This window comes from Sorex araneus, chromosome 1 (assembly GCF_027595985.1).
Source record: "Sorex araneus isolate mSorAra2 chromosome 1, mSorAra2.pri, whole genome shotgun sequence".
NCBI lineage: Eukaryota > Metazoa > Chordata > Mammalia > Eulipotyphla > Soricidae > Sorex > Sorex araneus.
The window spans coordinates 338,831,945-338,850,446 of NC_073302.1; the positions used below are offsets into that span (position 1 = coordinate 338,831,945).

At 43.0% G+C, this 18,502-nt stretch overlaps 1 protein-coding gene across 3 annotated transcripts in view; it reads left to right on the forward strand.

Annotated features, from left to right (window-relative positions):
- NSD3 (nuclear receptor binding SET domain protein 3) overlaps positions 1–18,502 on the forward strand; it is a 122,213-nt gene that overhangs the window by 48,056 nt on the left and 55,655 nt on the right. For all 3 annotated transcript variants that reach the window (XM_055123682.1, XM_055123683.1, XM_055123684.1), the window contains exons 3-7: positions 6,350–6,421; positions 7,428–7,590; positions 10,896–11,050; positions 13,046–13,561; positions 15,492–15,618. In XM_055123682.1, the coding sequence (XP_054979657.1) occupies positions 6,350–6,421; positions 7,428–7,590; positions 10,896–11,050; positions 13,046–13,561; positions 15,492–15,618 (1,033 nt within the window). The remainder of the gene's footprint in view (positions 1–6,349; positions 6,422–7,427; positions 7,591–10,895; positions 11,051–13,045; positions 13,562–15,491; positions 15,619–18,502) is intronic.

Sequence of the window (18,502 nt, forward strand, 5' to 3'; positions counted from 1 at the left end):
TTTTTTGGTGTATGGGCCATACCAGATGTTGCTCAGGGCCTACTCTTGGTTCTTCATTCAGCATTCACTTTTGGTGGGGGCTGGGGAACCATGTGGGATGCTAGAAATTGAACCCCGGTTAGCTATGTGCAAGGCAAGAGCTCTACCAGTTGTACTATCTCTCTGATACTCCAAAATCCATATTTGAGTTATTGATTGTCTTGATAGTTTGGAATAAATCTGGCTTCTTTCATCCTGTTTTTCATGTAAAAAGATTGAGTTTTGGGGCCCAGAGCAGCAGTGCGGCGAGTAGGGCACTTGCCTCGCATGCAGCTGATGCGGGTTTGGTCCCTGGCATCACATATGTTCCCCTCGAGTACCATCGGGAGTAATATTTTTTTTTTTTTTTTTTTTTTTTTGCTTTTTGGGTCACACCTGGCGATGCACAGGGGTCACTCCTGGCTCTGCACTCAGGAATTACCCCTGGCCGTGCTCAGGGGACCATATGGGATGCTGGGATTTGAACCCGGGTCGGCCGTGTGCAAGGCAAACGCCCTACCCGCTGTGCTATCTCTCCAGCCCCCGGGAGTAATTCTTGAGTGCGTATTGGGGAGTAACCCTGAGCATTGCTGGGTTTGACTCAAAAAAAAAAATCCCTCCCCCCCAAAAAAAATTTAGTTTTGTGAAAGTGATTTTAACAATATTTCAAAGGGTCCTGAAAGAAATGGCAACAGTTTGAAATTAATTGGAATGGGAGTGAGGGAAGAAGATAAGACATACCAATAAAAACACTTTGAAGAAAGTCCTATCTTTAATCTGTAAAGAGAAAATATGCTATGGCTTTATGCTAGTTCTTACAGTGATGGAATTCTTTTGTTTTTAAAGCAATATTAATACTGATTAGTCACTCCATACCTGTCTGCCCTCAAAGGAGAGTAAGAGACAGTCACACCCAGACATCATGGGGATTGAATGTGCGGGGGAGGTGACTGGTCTTGGCTGCATATGTGCTTGTCTTCCTGCTCTAACTTGAGACTCAGAAGGTAAGATGAGAAGCTTTAAGCTACAACTAGACTCAAATGAAGACACTGAATGAGTGGCTATAAAATATGGCTAGTGTTCTAGAAACTGCTTTATTCATACACTGGTGCTCAGGGAAACACTTCATTGGAACACAGGTTTTCTCTGATTGCCAATGAGCAGAGTCCTTGTAGAGCAGTTAATAATAGTACCCCTACAATGACAGCTTTTCAACAGAGCTAATTTTGTGCTCGTCAGTACGTTGCCCGGCCTTCTTCCACCAGGGATAGTTTCTAGTATTTTCAGTACCTTCATCAGTAAGTAGTCTGCTTCCCCTTTTGCTTCATCTCAAAATTTTCTTCACATAACAGCAGACAGTCTTTTTTTTCTCTTTTTTTTGGGTCACACCCAGTGATGCACAGGGGTAACTCCTGGCTCTGCACTCAGGAATTACTCCTGTCAGTGCTGGGGGACTGACTATATGGGATGCTGAGGATCAAACCCGGGTCGGTCGCGTGCATGGCAAACGCTTTACCCGCTGTGCTATCACTCCAGCCCCCAAAGAATTTTTTTACAGCATAAATTGACACGTGGATTCCTCTAATTCTCTTCGGTGGCTTCTCATTGCACTTAATATAAAACACTTGAGGGAGAAGAAAAACATACTGGGTGATCTCACTTATCTGTAGTATATACAGAAATGAAAACAAGGGGATGGAAAATACTGAAATTAGTACAAACCCTGGACTTTGGATTGCAAAGCTGAGATCACCCGAGCAGTGAGAGGAGGGAAGGAAAGAAAGAAGAGGTGGGCAGAGGTGGCAGAGGGGCACGGGTGGGGGTCGGGGCAGCGAGGTGGAGGGGAAGGTGCCGTAACACTGTCTGCCCAGGCCGTCCACGTTAACACCGTTGTGCCCGTGTTGCCTGCGGTAAACAGACCCTCGGCCACAGCTCACAGTGCCCTCCCAGAGTCGCCGCCTTCACGCCCACCCTGTGACTGTCTTGGATAGCTGAGCCCCTTGTGTTGGCTTTCTACCGAAGGGGGTGGGGGCATGTTACTTCAGTGGTTCTTGGGGGGCTGTGCTCAGCGCTGGCCTGCAGTGCAGCCCTCGGCCACACCGGGCATGTGCTCCGACCTCTGAGCTCTCTGCCTTTTTTTTTCCCCTTTTTTGGGTCACACTGGGCAATGCACAGGAGTTACTTCTGGTACTCCACTCAGGATTTACACCTGGGCGTGCTCAAGGGACCATATGGGATGCTGGGAGTCGAATCTGGTCGGTCACGTGCAAGGCAAACACCCTACCCGCTGTGCTGTCGCTCCAGCCCCGGAGGTCTCTGCTTTCTACCGTGTTTTGCCTCAATGAGGCATTTCTTTTTTCTGGGTTCTTTTCCCCCATGTCTTTAATTTGTCTTATGCCTTTTGTTTTGTTCTTGACTTACAGTTTACTTTCTCAGAGAGGACTTTTTGACTTCTATATCTAGAGATACATACATCAGTATTTCTCATACCGTTATATCGTGAAAGTTGTGTTTGTGTTTTTATTTTGATGTCTTTTTTCCCCACTTGCTCCTTAAAGTTAGGGAAGCACATCTGTTTCAAATTCAGATACTCCATTTTTAGAACAGTGCCTGGAAAGTTATAGGCATTGTTGAGTGAATGCTTGATATTTGGAGTTTGGTATACTCATTTGGCCTATTTCCTGACAGTTAACTGCCCCACCCCACCCACCCTCTGAAAAAAACAAAACAATTCTCTTGTACACTAAACTTTTAAAACTATAATATACTTTTATTATAAGTGTAGTCTTATAGGCCAAAATTAATTGAATTCATGTTTTATTTATTTTAAAGAATTAACTTTGTTTTGGGCCATTTGGCAGTGCTCAGGGTCACATGGCATGATGGCGTTGGTGGCAGCATTTGGTGCTTGGGATTGGACTCAGAACTCTACCCCTTGAGCCACATCGAACCCAGAACTCTACCCCTTGAGTCAAGTAATTTAAATAACTGCTTGTGTATTTGTAGTTGCACAAGCACTAAATACATACCCTTCTCTTTCTTTGTTAAAAATTTGAGAAGGAAAGACTCACTACAGTCTGTTCTTTGTCTTCAAGGAACATTTGTCCAGGTAGGAGGAAGGCCAAGCTTCTGTATCAGTGTATTCATGGAGAAACATAAGTGGGCTCCCGGGCGATGGTTCGGGAAGCTGGAGGACTTTGGGTTTGGCCCTGGGCTCCTGGTGGTCCCTGGCGCACCACGGAGAGCAGCCTCTGAGTACTGGCAGGAAGCTGCCTGCAGGTCTGGCCGAGGAGGGCCCACAAAACCAAGACAGAAAAGCAAAAATGAAAAACCAAAATGGGGGAGGGTATCTGATAGAGTTGGTGTGGTTTTTGAGAAAAGAAAGCAGAACCCAAGATAAACTGGATGTTGTAATGTTGGTGCCGTTCCTCCTACAACATAAATTATTATCATTCTTAGCTGATTTGGGTGGCGTTCAAGGTAATAGCACAGGGGCGGGAAGAACAGAAGGTACCTGAGTGCATTTCTGCCCCTTGTGGCTTCCTATGAACACAGTGTTAGGGTTAGAACTAGGGCCTCTGGGCCCCCATAGGTTGTCTTTTCCTGTTTCCACTCTCCCTTCTTATGTTGTTCCTCAGTCTTGAGGGATTGGCTGCAGTGAATCTTTGGCTGCTTCCTGCTGGCCAGGGCCAGCATAGCTCAGGGTTTGGGAAAGAGAGAATAAAAAACAAATGTGATTTGCTTTTTACAGAAATACAAATATACAAAGGTATAGAAGATCTGGTACTATTTTCCTAATTCACTCCCCAAAGATACCAGTTTGATATACAATGTATTGAACATTTTCAATTTATTTCTAGACCGTTAAAAATAGACATATATATATATATACACATATATATATATTTTGCTTTTTGCATCATACCTGGAGATGCACAGGGGTTACTCCTGGCTCTCTGTACTCAGGAAATGCTGCTGGCAGTGCTCAGGGGAACATATAGGATGCTGGGAATCCAACTCGAGTCAGTCGTGTGCAAGGCAAATGCCCTACCCTCTGTGCTATCACCCTAGCCCCCCCCCAAAAAAAAGATGTATATTTTTTGTGGTACTAGATATTAAACCCAAGGCCTCACACATGCAAAGTAGGTGCTTTACCTTTGAGATAAGGCCCTGGCCCATTTGTCCCTTTTATTTATTTTTGGTGGTTTTTTGGTGCAGACTATTTTACAGTTGGTAGCATAAGGCATGTAGGTATTGGCATGGAATGTGCTACAATTATCACCTTTCTGCTTCAGCCTTCCCATTTTGTGTATTTCTATAGGCTAGTCTCCTAAAAAAAAAATTGCTGAATTGTACATATTTTGGAGTATGATAGGTATTTCCAAATTACTCAAAAGCTTGTAGGAATTAATTTTAAACAACTTATGATTACGAGTGTAATATTTATTATAGACAAGAATATAGAAAAGCATACAACATTCTTCACACACTTCTAAAAAATTTTTTTGATCATTTTTAGCTAATTATTCATAACAAGCAATTTAAAATAAATTATTAGGGCCTGCTATTGGCAGGCTTGGGTAGTGTTGAGAAAATTGGAAATAATGGTGGTGAGATTGGTGCTAGAATATTGAATATAATAAGTCATCACGATCAACTTAATGAAAGTAAACTAATTTTTTAAAGGCTATATAAAACAGTACAATAGGCCCTATTATTAAATTATGAAATAGGATATTTAAAAATAGTGGTAGAAAAAAAACTGGAGTGGAAAAGCAATGGAGAAACTCAAAACGAAAGGATTTTTTCAAAAAGTAATAAAAAAAATTAGTGGTGGGAAATGTACACTGGTGAAGGGATGGGTATTGGCATATCCTGGGACTGAAACTCAATCATGTACAGCTTTGTAACTGTGTATCTCATAGTGTTCAATAAAAATTCTTTTTAAAGAGTATAGAAAAACTCACCAAAAACAATTACTATTCTGCCACTTGTCTGTAACCTTTTTTAGATCTTTCTAGACTTTTTCTCTGCATGTAAAAACTTGTTTTTTCAACATTGGGTCATACTGTATGAAGTGTTTTGGTACTACAGTTTTCAGATACTATTTTTCCATGTCTTTTTTTTTTAATTTTTGGGGTCACACCTGGCGATGCTCAGGGGTTACTCCTGGCTCTGCACTCAGGAATTATTCCTGGTAGTGCTCAGGAAACCATATGGGATGCTGGGAATTGGACCCGGGTCAGCCGTGTGCAAAGCAGACGCCCTCCCCGCTGTGCTATTGCTCCAGCCCCTTTTCCATGTCATTTAAAGTCGATATTATCCAGTTCTAGTGAAACTGTTGTGTGCAGGTGCTCCTTCATTAGCAGCAGTGTGCTGTATCTTTCTTCTTTCCTTTTGGTTCCCCTTTCTCTCCCACAGTCGATGTGGTGGTTGCGGTGATGGGACCGCACACTTGCTTGGGTGTACTTGCATACTTGCTCACCAGCTCAGTTTCCTGGCTGCAGTGCTCACACTAGATTCTTAACTGTGATTCTCTCACATACCTCCTGTGGGGCAGCCGGGGACTCACAGACTGCCAGCGTGCCCATATCATGTTGGTATATGCAGTGGCTTTGGGGGTTCACCCCATGGTCTTCTCTTCCAGGGCAGGAGCTTTTAGACATGGCACCATTTCCCCAACCTTACTTCCTCATTCTTCTTAATCTGGTTTTATTTTTGTTTTTTTTATTTTGTAGTAGATTAGCTCAATCTGAAAAGTTAAGTTTTTCATGCTTTTTTTCCTCCCCCCCTCTTTTGGTTCACACTCAGCAACATGTTTAGGATTACTCCTGGCTCTGCCTTCAGGAATTACTCCAGGTCATGCTTGGGAACATATGGGATGCTGGGATCAAACCTGGGTTGGCCGCATGCAAGGCAAATGCTCTGTCTGCTGGACTATTGCTCCAGCATCACGTTTTTCATGCTTCTTATTTCTTACTCTCCAGAAAACTTAGACAAAACCCCAAAATATGTTTAATTAGAAAAGGTTTGGGAGGGGACTGGGGAGTGCAGTGGGGGGAGAGCACTTGCCTTACACGCGGCTGATGCAGGTCATCCCCTGGCACTCCATATGGCCCCTGAGCCCTGCCAGGAGTCAGCCTTGAGCACCCGCAGTAAGAAATAAGGCTATACCTCCTGTGTCAAACAAAAACGATCTGAAGACAGTAGAGAAAGCTGTAGCCTTATTACATTATCAGTTAGCAAATGTCCTTTATTCTCTTTGCTGTTTAGTTTTGATTGTTTTGTGTGTGATTCCTTGATTTTGCCATTTTGTTTTTTTTTTACCTAGAGACCAAATGAGAGGATTGACGCTGTATCAGAAAAGCCAAGAGAAGACCCAGTCCTAAGAGAGGAACCCCCAGTGAGTTGCTTTGTTGAGTACTTTCCAGCCACACACATGGTGTATGTCAGAAGATGAAAGCAAAGTGATTCAAGTGCAGCACATTTGACATGTCGCTACAGTGTCATACTTCAGTGAGAAGTTATTTAAAAACTTGGCGTAAGAGGTAGATATGTGTAGGCGTGGGACAGGGAGCCCGGAGGGCTGGAGCGTGGTGTGCTTGGCAGTGGGGCTGCGGCTTGGTCCCCAGCACTGCCTCTGATGCCTTCTCCTCAAAAGAGGTGTATATTTTTGGTGAATTGTTTTCCTTTCCAAGACCATAGTGTTCAGCACCCCTTGGGGACTGCTCCAAACCCTGTATTTGAGGGATCATATGATGCCAGGGTCAGATGCAGGTCTTCTGTGTGCAAAGCATGCACTTACGTGTGTTGAGCTATTTCTCCGGTTCCCGTTACCTTTTTTGGTTTTGGTTTTGGGGTTGCGCCTGGTGGCACTCAGGTCTTGCTCCTGGTTCTGTGCGTCGGGGTTCCTCCTAGCTGTGCTTAGGGAACCAGATGCCACGTGTGGTTCTGGAAGTTGATCGAACCGGGGTTCAAGGCAAGCTCCCTAACCCCTGTTTTATCTCTCCTGCCCCTCAGTTACCAGTTTCTAGTAGACTATGTGAATTTAGTGATAGAAACCATCAAAGCTGATTTTCTTCCCTTTTTTGAGGGGGAGGCTTTGGGCATAGTGCTAGTGGGCTACTCTTGAGTCTAGGGTGGAGCCCATGTGGTGCGAGGGACCCAAGTGGGCTTGTCTGCATGCAGCACGGGCGCCTTACCCTGTTCCGTGTTTCTGGCCCAGCCTCTTCTCTCTGTTTGGAGTCAGCTCATTGTTTTCCTTTCATTCCTTCCCTCATTAAAGATAAGCATTCATCAGAGAATGGATGATTGAAGATGAACTTCACATGGTTAGCTGTCTCGTGTACTTTGTGCCTAGTTTCTTTTACAGAGTCTTCCTGCTGATATTTTCTGATCTTTTGTTACAGGTTCAGCCAGTATTACCTTCTGTCCCAACAACAGAAGTATCTGCTGGTGTTCAGTTCCAGGTTGGTGACCTTGTCTGGTCAAAGGTGGGAACCTATCCTTGGTGGCCTTGTATGGTTTCAAGTGATCCCCAGCTTGAGGTTCATACCAAAATTAACACAAGAGGTAAGAAAAAGTGTAAATGTATGTAAATATAAGAATGCACACATAATATATAATTGGGTGCTGGGTACTGTCATCTTAGCTCGCTGATAGCCTTTGTAAATGATAAAATCCTTGCTTTCCATTTTAACTCTGCATTTGTTTCATCATTTCTTTTTTTTTTTTCTTTTTGGGTCACACCCGGCAATGCACAGGGGTCATTCCTGGCTCTACACTCAGGAATGACCCCTGGCGGTGCTCAGGGGACCATATGGGACGCTGGGAATCGAACCCGGGTCGGCCGCGTGCAAGGCAAATGCCCTACCCGCTGTGCTATCACTCCAGCCCCTGTTTCATCATTTCTTTCATGCTTTTTTTTCCCCCTCTCTTTTTCAAAAGACCTTAATCTGGCTGACTTTTCATAAAAATTTCAAAAGGAAGCAGATGGATAAAGTAATTATTTTTCTAATACGAACTTAAATGGCATTTGGTTTCTTACACCACACTGTCTGTGTTAGGGCTACTGGGGAGTTACTCTGTCAGTGCTTGAGATACTGTACAAAGTGTGTGCTCAGACCTGTTGAACTACTTCTCCAGCCACTGTGTTGCACATAAAACGGATCTTTTACTTTTCATACATTGGTTATTAAAAAAAATGCTGGTGAGCCAGATAGTACAGTGGGTAAGGTGTTTGCACTTGCCTTGCGTGTGACTGGCCAGGCTAGATCCTGACATCCCATATCATCACCAGGAGAGCCCACAGGAGTGATTCCTGAGCACCACTGGGTGTGACCCAAAGCCTAAAAAAATGAAAATAAATACTTTTTTTTTCTTTTTGGGTCATACCCAGCGATGCACAGGGGTTACTCCTGGCTCAGAACTCAGGAATTACTCCTGATGGTGCTCAGGGGACCATATGTGTTGCTGGGAATTGAACCTGGATCAGCTACGTGCAAGGCAAATGCCCTACCCGCTGTGTTATCTCTCCAGCCCCAATAAATACATTTTTAAATACTGTGTCATGCTTCTCTATCAGTTACTACTTCTCACTTTGATTGACGTAGTATAACATAGACTTCCGATGCACTTCACTATAAATTTATTTTGAAGACACATTGTTAATACCACTGGTAATTTCATCAGGAACTTCTTTGATTATTGGACAGTTGAAATATTCAGAGACTGTTACTAGTTTTCCAAAATTCTAAATTTTATAAGATTCAATTCTAAAACTTTTAAAATTTTAGGCACCATGATCTATAAGAGTATTAATAGCAAGAGTTTAACGCAAATTATGTTACAACATCATACTCTCCCCCAGAGAGACAGTTCCCCTCTCCCCACTTCAGCTCCAGCTTTCTCTGTCTCCCCACCATAAGCTCACTTCTGTAGATCAGTTTCAGTTTTATTATTCAAAATGAATACTGTTGATTGATTTTGTGTGTGTGTGTGTGTTTTGAAGTGCCAAGATTTTTTTTTCACTTTTGAGGAAATACTTGCCAAATGTTCAGGTTCAAAATAATCTCCATTTTTCTGGTGTTCAGTGGGGGGGGAAAGTGGTGAATTTGAACCTTGCAAATCAAAATGTCTGAAAAGTTTTTTTTGTTTTTGTTTTTTTGGTTTTTTTTTTGCTTTTTGGGTCACACTGGGCGATGCACAGAGGTCACTCCTGGCTCTGCACTCAGGAATCACCCCTAGTGGTGCTCAGGGAACCATATGGATACTGGAAATCGAACCTGGGTCAGCCGCCGCCACGTGCAAGGCAAACGCCCTACCCGCTGTGCTATCGCTCCAGCCCCTCAAAAGTTTTTTGTTTTGTTTTTTTTTTTCAGGATACTGATCAGACTTCAGTATGCAGAATGCTTTCTGCATATTTCCCATGTTATCACATAGAATATTAAAGAATATATTCAGAAGTTGAGATTTCGTCCAATTAATTTCACTGCTGTATTAAATATATTTAATAAAACTGACGTTTTGTAAAATCACCAGTTTGTTCTGGTGAAGATTGTGACTCTTTTATAGTTGGATGCCGCTCATCACCTTGTGGTGGTAAGATGCCAGGGGACTTAACCACCATCGCTCTTGCAGCATTACGTGCCAGGGAAGAAGACTGTATCATGGAATTTTACCTCACAGTGTACCTGATAGGGTCTCAGGGGCCTTTCCTCCTCTGTCTGTAGGTCTATGTATATAACTTTTTTGTGTGTGTATGACGCCAGATTGTTTTGTTTTGGGGCCACACCCGGCAGTGCTCGGGGGTGATTGTTGGCTCTGCACTCAGGAATTAACTCCTGCCATTGCTTGGGGGCCATCTGGGATGCCAAGGATAGAACCCAGGTTGACTTCCTACAAGGCAAGCATGGTACCCATGAACTAGCTCTTGAGCCCTGAAGAAAGATAGTTTTTTATTGAAACTAGTTTAGAAAGATGAGGAGGGAGGAAAGGGAGGAAATGTGAGTTTAAAAGAGAACAACGGACTTCCCAGAGTGGAAAAAGCCAAGACAAGCATAATACAGGCTCAAGGGATAACGTGAGCATGAAGAGCCTGTAGCTTTTGGGGCCAGAGCGATAGTATGGAGTGTAGGACATTTGCCTTGCACGAGGCCCACCCAAGTTCAATCCCCAGCATTCCATATGGTTCCCCAAGCCCCACCAGGAGTAATTCCTGAGTGCAGAGTCAGGAGCAGCCCCTGAACATCACTGGGTGTGGCCCAAAAAGCAAAAAAAAAAAAAAAAATTAATTAAAAAAAAGAGCCTGTAGCTCTCACATAGCTAGAAAGTTGATCATCCAGGACTTGGTGATTAGAGGTTTCCTTCAAGAAATGATAGTCGGGACTGGAATGATAGCACAGCGGGTAGGGCATTTACCTTGCATGCAGCCGACCTGGGTTCTAATCCCAGCATCCCATATGGTCCCCCGAGCACCACCAGGAGTAATTCCTGAGTACTTGAGCCAGGAGTAACCCCTGAGCATCGCTGGATGTGACCCAAAAGCAAAAAAAAAAGAAAATGAAACTATAGTCATATTCACTGTAAAAAGGCTTGAGGCAAGAAAAATAAATTGTGTAATCAAGGTAAAAAAATATAATTACAGAATTTCTGATTTTCATCATCTTAAAATGTATACATGTGAATTGGTTGCAGTAATTTTTACAATGAATATTAGTTGTGTTTTTTGGTAGCTAATAGATTATAGTTCTGGACAATTCAGAATGTATACATTTTAATAGAAGCAGTATTAGGCAGCTTGCGTTACTTTCAGCATTTTGGCAAAATATAAACATATGTCCATGTTTGAAATTATTAATAAGAATTTTTACTTGCAGGTGCCCGGGAATATCATGTTCAGTTTTTTAGCAACCAGCCAGAGAGGGCGTGGGTTCATGAAAAGCGGGTACGAGAGTATAAAGGTCATAAACAGTATGAAGAATTATTGGCTGAAGCAACCAAACAAGCCAGCAATCACTCTGAGAAACAAAAGGTAACTAACAATTTTAGAGTTTTGTCAAAGGGGTATCTAATAACCTAAAAAGCTATTAATATTTCCAATAAGATATGGTTAAAGAGGATTAGAAGAATTTTTCATGATTAAGTAAAACTTTATCAAAGCCACTAAGATACCTATGGGGGGAAGGTCCAGAAAGTGGGAGCAGAAGATGGGCAGTCCTGGCTGGGCCTCCTTAGCAGGTGTGCCCTGGACAGGTGTTCATCTGGACAGACTGAGCATGTACTGCTTTACTGTTTTACTGTTGTACTGGACTAGAGCGATAGCACAGCGGGTAGGGCGGCCCTGGTTCGATTCCTCTGCCCCTCTCGAAGAGCCTGGCAAACTTCCTATGCCAAAAACAGTAGCAACAAGTCTCACAGTGGCGACATTGCTGGTTCCCACTCGAACAATTGATGAACAACGGGACAACAGTGCTACAGAGTAAAACTTTAAAGGGTTTGTTTTTTTAACTCCTATAAGTTTAGTTTTAGTAATTTATTGTGCCAGTGTTTCATGTCATTAAAATATTATAACCTTATTAAAAGTGAACTGTTGGGGAAAAAAAAAGTGGGGGGGGGGAGTGAACTGTCTTCCTGGTCCTGTGTTGGCTTCTGCTTTGATTGAATGAGTGTAGCATAAAGACAAGTGCTGTACCTGCTGGACTATTGCTCCACCCTAGGTTGAGGTTTTTTAGCTTGGCTTATTTTAACCTGGGCCTCTTGTAATTCAGAAGATTGTTTTATTTTTACACTTGAAAAAGTACATTATATATATATTTATTTATTTATTTTGGTTTTTGGGTCACACCAGGCGATGCACAGGGGTTTCTCCTGGCTCTTCACTCAGGAATTACCCCTGGCAGTGCTCAGGGGACCATATGGGATGCTGGGGTTAGAACCCAGGTTGGCCGTGTGCAAGGCAAACACCCTACCTGCTGTGCTATTGCTCCAGCCCCGAAAAAGTACATTTTATTTTTTTTTTTCTTTTTTTTCTTTTTTTTTTTTTTTTTTTGCTTTTTGGGTCACACCCAGCGATGCTCAGGGGTTACTCCTGGCTTTGCACTCAGGAATTGCTCCTGGCAGTGCTTGGGGGACCATATGGGATGCCGGGGATCGAACCCAGGTCGGCCGCGTGCAAGGCAAACGCCCTACCCGCTGTGCTATCGCTCCGGCCCCAAAAGTACATTTTATCATGGAGGATTTTGACTCATTTTCATCACACTTAAAACATTTTCAGGCTTATATATGAATGTTCAACGTAGCTATAGGTTGGTTGGCTCACTTACAACAACTTCATTCTCACCCCTGGGTAACTCCTATCGTTGTTTGGTCATCCCGCATGCTCTTTTTTGAAGACTTCTTCACTCCTGATCATCCTGAACATAGACATGTGTGGGAAATGTGATTCGGGTGTTTGTTTTTTCTCCTGCATTCCTGCTTTCCTGTGTCAGCTTTCGGACTTTCTCCTCTCTCTCCTGTGCAGGATGCACTATGAAACAAACGAGCAGCAAAACTTCCTTTTCTGCCTTTAGCTTTGCTGCGGTCTCAGTAGTATCCCTAACTCTTGGTTGGGGACCACACCCAGTGGTGCTCAGGGCTTATTCCTGACTCTGTGCTCAGCGATTACTCCTGGTGGGGCTCGGGCACCAGATGGCGTGCTAGGGATGGAGCCCAGCTCAGCCACTGCAAGCCAGCAGCCCTAGTGTCTCTCCAGTCCCAGCACCCCTGATTCTTAGGGTGTGGCTTTAAAACTTGGTGCTGTTATTGGCTACTGAGAGTACTCGTTTCTATACTCTTTCTTTCCTTTGCCTTCATTATACAGAACAGTTGTGGGAAGTCATGACTCTAGAACATACACCTATTCTACTGAGATGTTTATGTGCACCTGAAAAGATGGATAGGATCCCATGGAAAGCGCTTATGATTTAAATGTAACTATTGGATTCTAGGCATGTTCAATAATGCCAGTATCTTTTTTTTTTCCCCAAAGATTCGGAAACCCCGACCTCAGAGAGAACGTGCTCAGTGGGACATTGGCATTGCTCATGCAGAAAAAGCTTTGAAAATGACCCGAGAGGAAAGAATAGAACAGTATACTTTTATCTATATTGATAAACAGCCTGAGGAGGCTTTATCCCAAACAAAAAAGAATGTTGCCTCTAAAACTGAAGTTAAAAAATCTCGAAGACCAAGATCAGTGCTGAATGCTCAGCCAGAACAGACCAATGCAGGCGAAGTACCCTCCTCACTCTCCGGTGCTGAAAGCCGGAGGCAGAGCCAGAGGCGGCACACCAGCGTAGATGAGGAAGAAACACCTCCAGTAAAAATTGCTTGGAAGACAGCAGCGGCTCGGAAATCCTTACCAGCGTCCATCACGATGCACAAAGGGGGCTTGGATTTGCAAAAGTGCAACATGTCTCCCGTTGTGAAGATTGAGCAAGTGTTTGCTCTTCAGAATGCTACAGGAGATGGGAAATTTATTGATCAGTTTGTTTATTCAACAAAGGTACCTTCACAAGTGTTTTTCTAGATCGTCAACTTTGGCATTTAAACTAAAACACAGGGGGCTGGATCGATAGCACAGCGGGTAGGGCGTTCGCCTTGCACTCGGCCTACCCTGGTTTGATCCCCGGCATCCCATATGGTCCCCTAAGCACCGCCAGGAATAATTTCTGAGTGCAAAGCCAGGAGTAACCCCTGAGCATCGCTGGGTGTGACCCAAAAAGAAAAAAAAAATTAAACTAAAACACAGGATTAATACTTTACCCTTTGTATCCACTGCACTTGAAATGTCCATTTACTCTGTTCATAATAGCAAGGGGCTGTGCTTCTCTTTCTTTTTTCCCCTCCCTCTTTTGTAATATCCCCATCTGTACTAGATTATTCCTGAACCATGCAGCCAAAATTGAGCTTAACTCCCTAAAGTCATGGAAAAAAACTGGGCGCTTTGCCTGTTTCTAGCTTGCATAGTTCTTGGATGCAAAGTGTTCTTCTTATTAAATCATTTTGGAGGGTTTTGTGAATTAATCATTGTATTAATTATGTCTACTGACCAGTAATTTTTTTAGGCATATATGGGTTTGGGGTATCTTAATGCATTTTAGAGAAGTACTTGAACTATGTACCAATTAACTGAGGAAATACCTCCTTCAGATAGTATCTCCATCCACCAGCCCAGTTGGGACACTCACAACTTTAGTTTTAAGACTTCATAGTTCTTTCATAACATTTTTAATACTAATCCCTGATACCTCATCACTGTTCCAACCTATACCACAAGTGTGAGCTTGACCTTCAGTTTAGCTGCACCTCTTGGATGTCTACTTCTAAAGAACTGTGTGGGTTTTCCCTGGTAGAAAATTTGCTGTAGACGTGCCTCCTGTATGTTCTTGGAGAGGGTGTGGGTTTCCAGTGTTGGCCTGTTCCTGCCAATAGGGCCTGGGAGTTCATCCGGTTTCAGTAAGGCTAAGCCATTTGGAAAGAACTCTATTAATCCCCACTTGGTTCTACTGGTGGTTCTGAATAGTAAATGAATAGATTGAATCCTTTTTTTATCCCCCCTACAAATTGACTTCATTTTTGGAGCAGATTTTATCTGCTTTTGGATGTACAAATCAAACTTAGACATCTTCTCCAAAGAGTGGATCAAATTCAAGATAAATGCTATCTTTTCCAGATGAAGACTAAAACTGCACTCTCCTTTATCTCATTGCATTAAAAATATCTAATACAGTGAAACTGTAATTGTACTTGCCTTTTTGTATGATGACCCATATTTGTTGAGTGTGCATTTTGGTCACCAGGAATGGTGTATTTCTGTATGGAAGGACATTCTGATACTTAAGACATGTTGGCATTTTTGTCTGCATAGTAAGGTAGTTTGTCCGAATAAAAATGACTGGCTTTCTCTTACTGTGACGTGGATAAAGCAAGAGTATTCAGAATAGACCAGGAAAGGTTTCATTTTTGATAGATAACTCAGCGATATAGATATATTTTTTAATGATTCCTATCATCTGAACTTAGTTTTTTTTTTTGAACTTAGTTTTTTTTTTAACATTGTCTTTATTGTTCATTTTAAACTGTATCCTGATGTCTGAATCAAATTGTTCTCATAATGACTAGGACAATAAATTACAACCAAAGATCACATAAATTTCAAGCAGGGTCTGGAGAGATCGTACAGCAGGTAGGACACTTGCCTTGCCTACAGCCAGCCTGAGTTCAATCCCTAGCTTCCCATATGGTCTCCTCAATACTACCAGGGGTAATTCCTCAGTGAAGAGCCAGGAGTAACCCCTGAGCATTGCTGGATAGGGCCCCAAAACAAGCAAAAAGAAAACAAAAAGACATTCAAGCAAATTATGATTATCTTAGCCAGGATGGTATTTGTCTAGTAATTAATTACATCTTTTTCAATTTGCCTTGTTTTGAAGGGAATTGGTAACAAAACGGAAATAAGTGTCAGGGGACAAGACAGACTTATAATTTCTACACCAAATCAGAGAAATGAAAAGGCAACTCAGAATATATCATCTCCTGAAGCAGCATCTGGTCCTACAGGTGGGTGTAGCCGAAGACTATCAGTCAGTTTTCAGAGGTTACAGTTCTATTCTGCGATAAATACTTTGTTCCCAAGAAAATATTTCCAAAATTAAGTGAAAATTTTCAAATAGAAAGTGAATAAATTATAAAAACCTTTATTTTTTAAAGGAAAGAAAATATAGTGGCATGAGCACTGCTGAGTGTGGTCCTAAAACAAAAAGAATAAATAGAAGTTAGCTTTATTCATAATAACAGTTAATTTTGCTATAGGAATTTAAATAATAGGAAGGTTCTAGAATTAAGAGTATAGCTCGGAATGTGATTCAGTGTCATGCACAAGTTTCACGTGTAGGAGGCCATTGGTTTGATTCTTGGTACCAAAAAATAAAATCCACAACAATAAAAAATCATGGGGCTGGAGCAATAGCACAGCGGGTAGGGCATTTGCCTTGCATGCAGCCGACCTGGGTTCTATTCCCAGCATCCCAGATGGTCCCCCAAGCACCACCAGGACTAATTCCTGAGTGCAAAGCCAGGAGTAACCCCTGAGCATCGCAGAGTGTGACCCAAAAAGCAATATATATAAAAATCATGGGGGCAAGGATAGTACACCAGGCAGGCACCTGCCTTGCATGTGTGGGACCTGGGTTGTTTGTTTGTTTTTTTAATCTAATTTTTATAAAGTTGTTCACAGTATTTGTTTACATTTAATATTCTAACACCAGTCCCACCATCATTACACCTTCCCACCACCATATTTCCATCCTGAATCCCAAACCCTGCCCCCAAAGCAGAATCAAAATAATTTTTTTTGCATTGCTTATTATGAATAATTTGCTAAAAATGATGTAAAAATGGTGGTTTCTTAGAGGAACGTGTGTGAAGATTGTTTTATTTCCCCAAGAGCCATTAACCCTACTATAGGAGATTAGTAACATGCTGTTAAAGGTTGAGCCTTGTGTGCTTATATATAAATCTGTATAAATATATTTCCCTCTAAGATTGGTTGCCTTCTACTTTAAACTCTATCAAATGTGGTGTGCTGCTTTTGGCATATCAGTGGTGTAAAGTGTGGTAAGCCCAGGAATAGGTTCCCTTGTGGGTGAGGCCCGTCTGAGTGTGTGGAGAGCAGCCATGAGCATGGTGCTGGTTGAGTTCTGGAGGGTTTGGCTGCCAGGCTACCTCTATTGGACTGGGGAAGGGCCTCACCCGGCCCTCTCCCGGTTGCCCCAAATGAAGCAGCCTGGCGTGGGGTCTGACGGCATGGCTATGACATCTCATCCTGTGCTCTGAGAGATTTATTGTTGAGTCTCTGAATCATGACCATTGATGAGATTATATGGTGGGCTTGTGGAGATGACTGCCAAGCTGCTGGAAACGGGCATGGGGGGAGGTGACCCATTTCCGGTTCTGTTGAGTCTCGAGTTTTCAGTCACAAGGGACCTGGTTTTAATCTTCAGTCAGTCCCCTCAGTTTTGCCAGGAGTGATACCTGAGCACAAAGCCAGAAGTAAATCCCTGGCACCCAGATGGGTTCCCTGAGTACAACCAGCAGTAGTTCCTGAGTGAAGTGTCATGGGTAACCCCTGAGCATCATCAGGTATGGCCCTGGTTCAATCCCTGGAACTTTATATGGTTCTCAGGGAGTAATCCTTGAGCCCAGAGGCAGGAGTAAGACCCAAACACTGCCAGATATGGCCCATAAACAAAAACAAAAACTATTTACTCAAGAGTGTCTGAGTTACAGGTGATTCAGAATTATTGCATCAGGTTTTAAGCTTCCCAGAAAATTAATTGGTCACTTCTTAATTTTTTTTAATAATGTAAGAGTATTGTTATTTATTCAGTCATTGATAAAGCTGATTGAATTGGGCATGGACTCCACATTACTTTTTTTTTATTATTCTATTCTGAATGTTTATTTTATTATTATTTCCCCTCCTTTATTTTATTTTATTTTATTATTTATTTATTTATTTATTTATTTTTTGCTTTTTTGGGTCACACCCAGCGATGCTCAGGGGTTACTCCTGGCTTTGCATTCAGGAATTACTCCTGGCAGTGCTTGGGGGACCATATGGGATGCCGGGGATCGAACCCGGGTCGGCCGCGTGCAAGGCAAACGCCCTACCCACTGTGCTATCGCTCCGGCCCCCAACCCCTACTTTATTTTTTGATTCACCGGGAGATACAGCTACAGAGCTTTCATGTTTGAGCTTCAGTCATATAATCACCAAACACCCATCCCTTCACTAGTGCACACTTCCCCTCCGGCCCCCTCTCCCCCCCCTTCAACCCTTCTCCTGCTTGTGTGGCGGACAATATCCTCCATACTCTCTCTACTCTGGTTACATTCAATTTTCAACACCAGTCTCACCACTACTCAAACCTGCCGAAAAGGCAATGCTAGACAATTTGTTTTGTATTGCCTGTTATGACTAGAATATAATGTTCAAGAAATTCTGTGTCATTCTCTTCCAGGAGCTTTAGTTTCTAATCTCTGGGTCTTGGCCATTGTTGAGATTACATGGCACCAGGGGCAGTCTGTGGGTGTGACTGCCAAGCTTCTGGAAAATTGGGGACCTGGGACGCGGAGGGAGGCCCAGTCCCAATCCAAGCAGGCTTGGAGATCTCAGTCACGGGTTCCCACATACCTGGGTTTTACTGCCGGTCCATTCTCTGGTGAGGTTCATCCTGTTTTGGGTGAGGCTTGTCCGAGCATGTGGAGAGTGGCCTTGGGCATGGTGGTGGTTGGGTTCTGGAGGTTTTCAGCTGCTGGGGTTCTGCTTGGGGCAGGGAGGGAAACTCAGTCCGCCCCCCCTCCCCAGGTGCCCCAGTGAAGACAGCCTGGCACGGAGTCAGGGAATTCTGTGGCGCTCTCTTCTGGGAGCTTTAGTTTATAG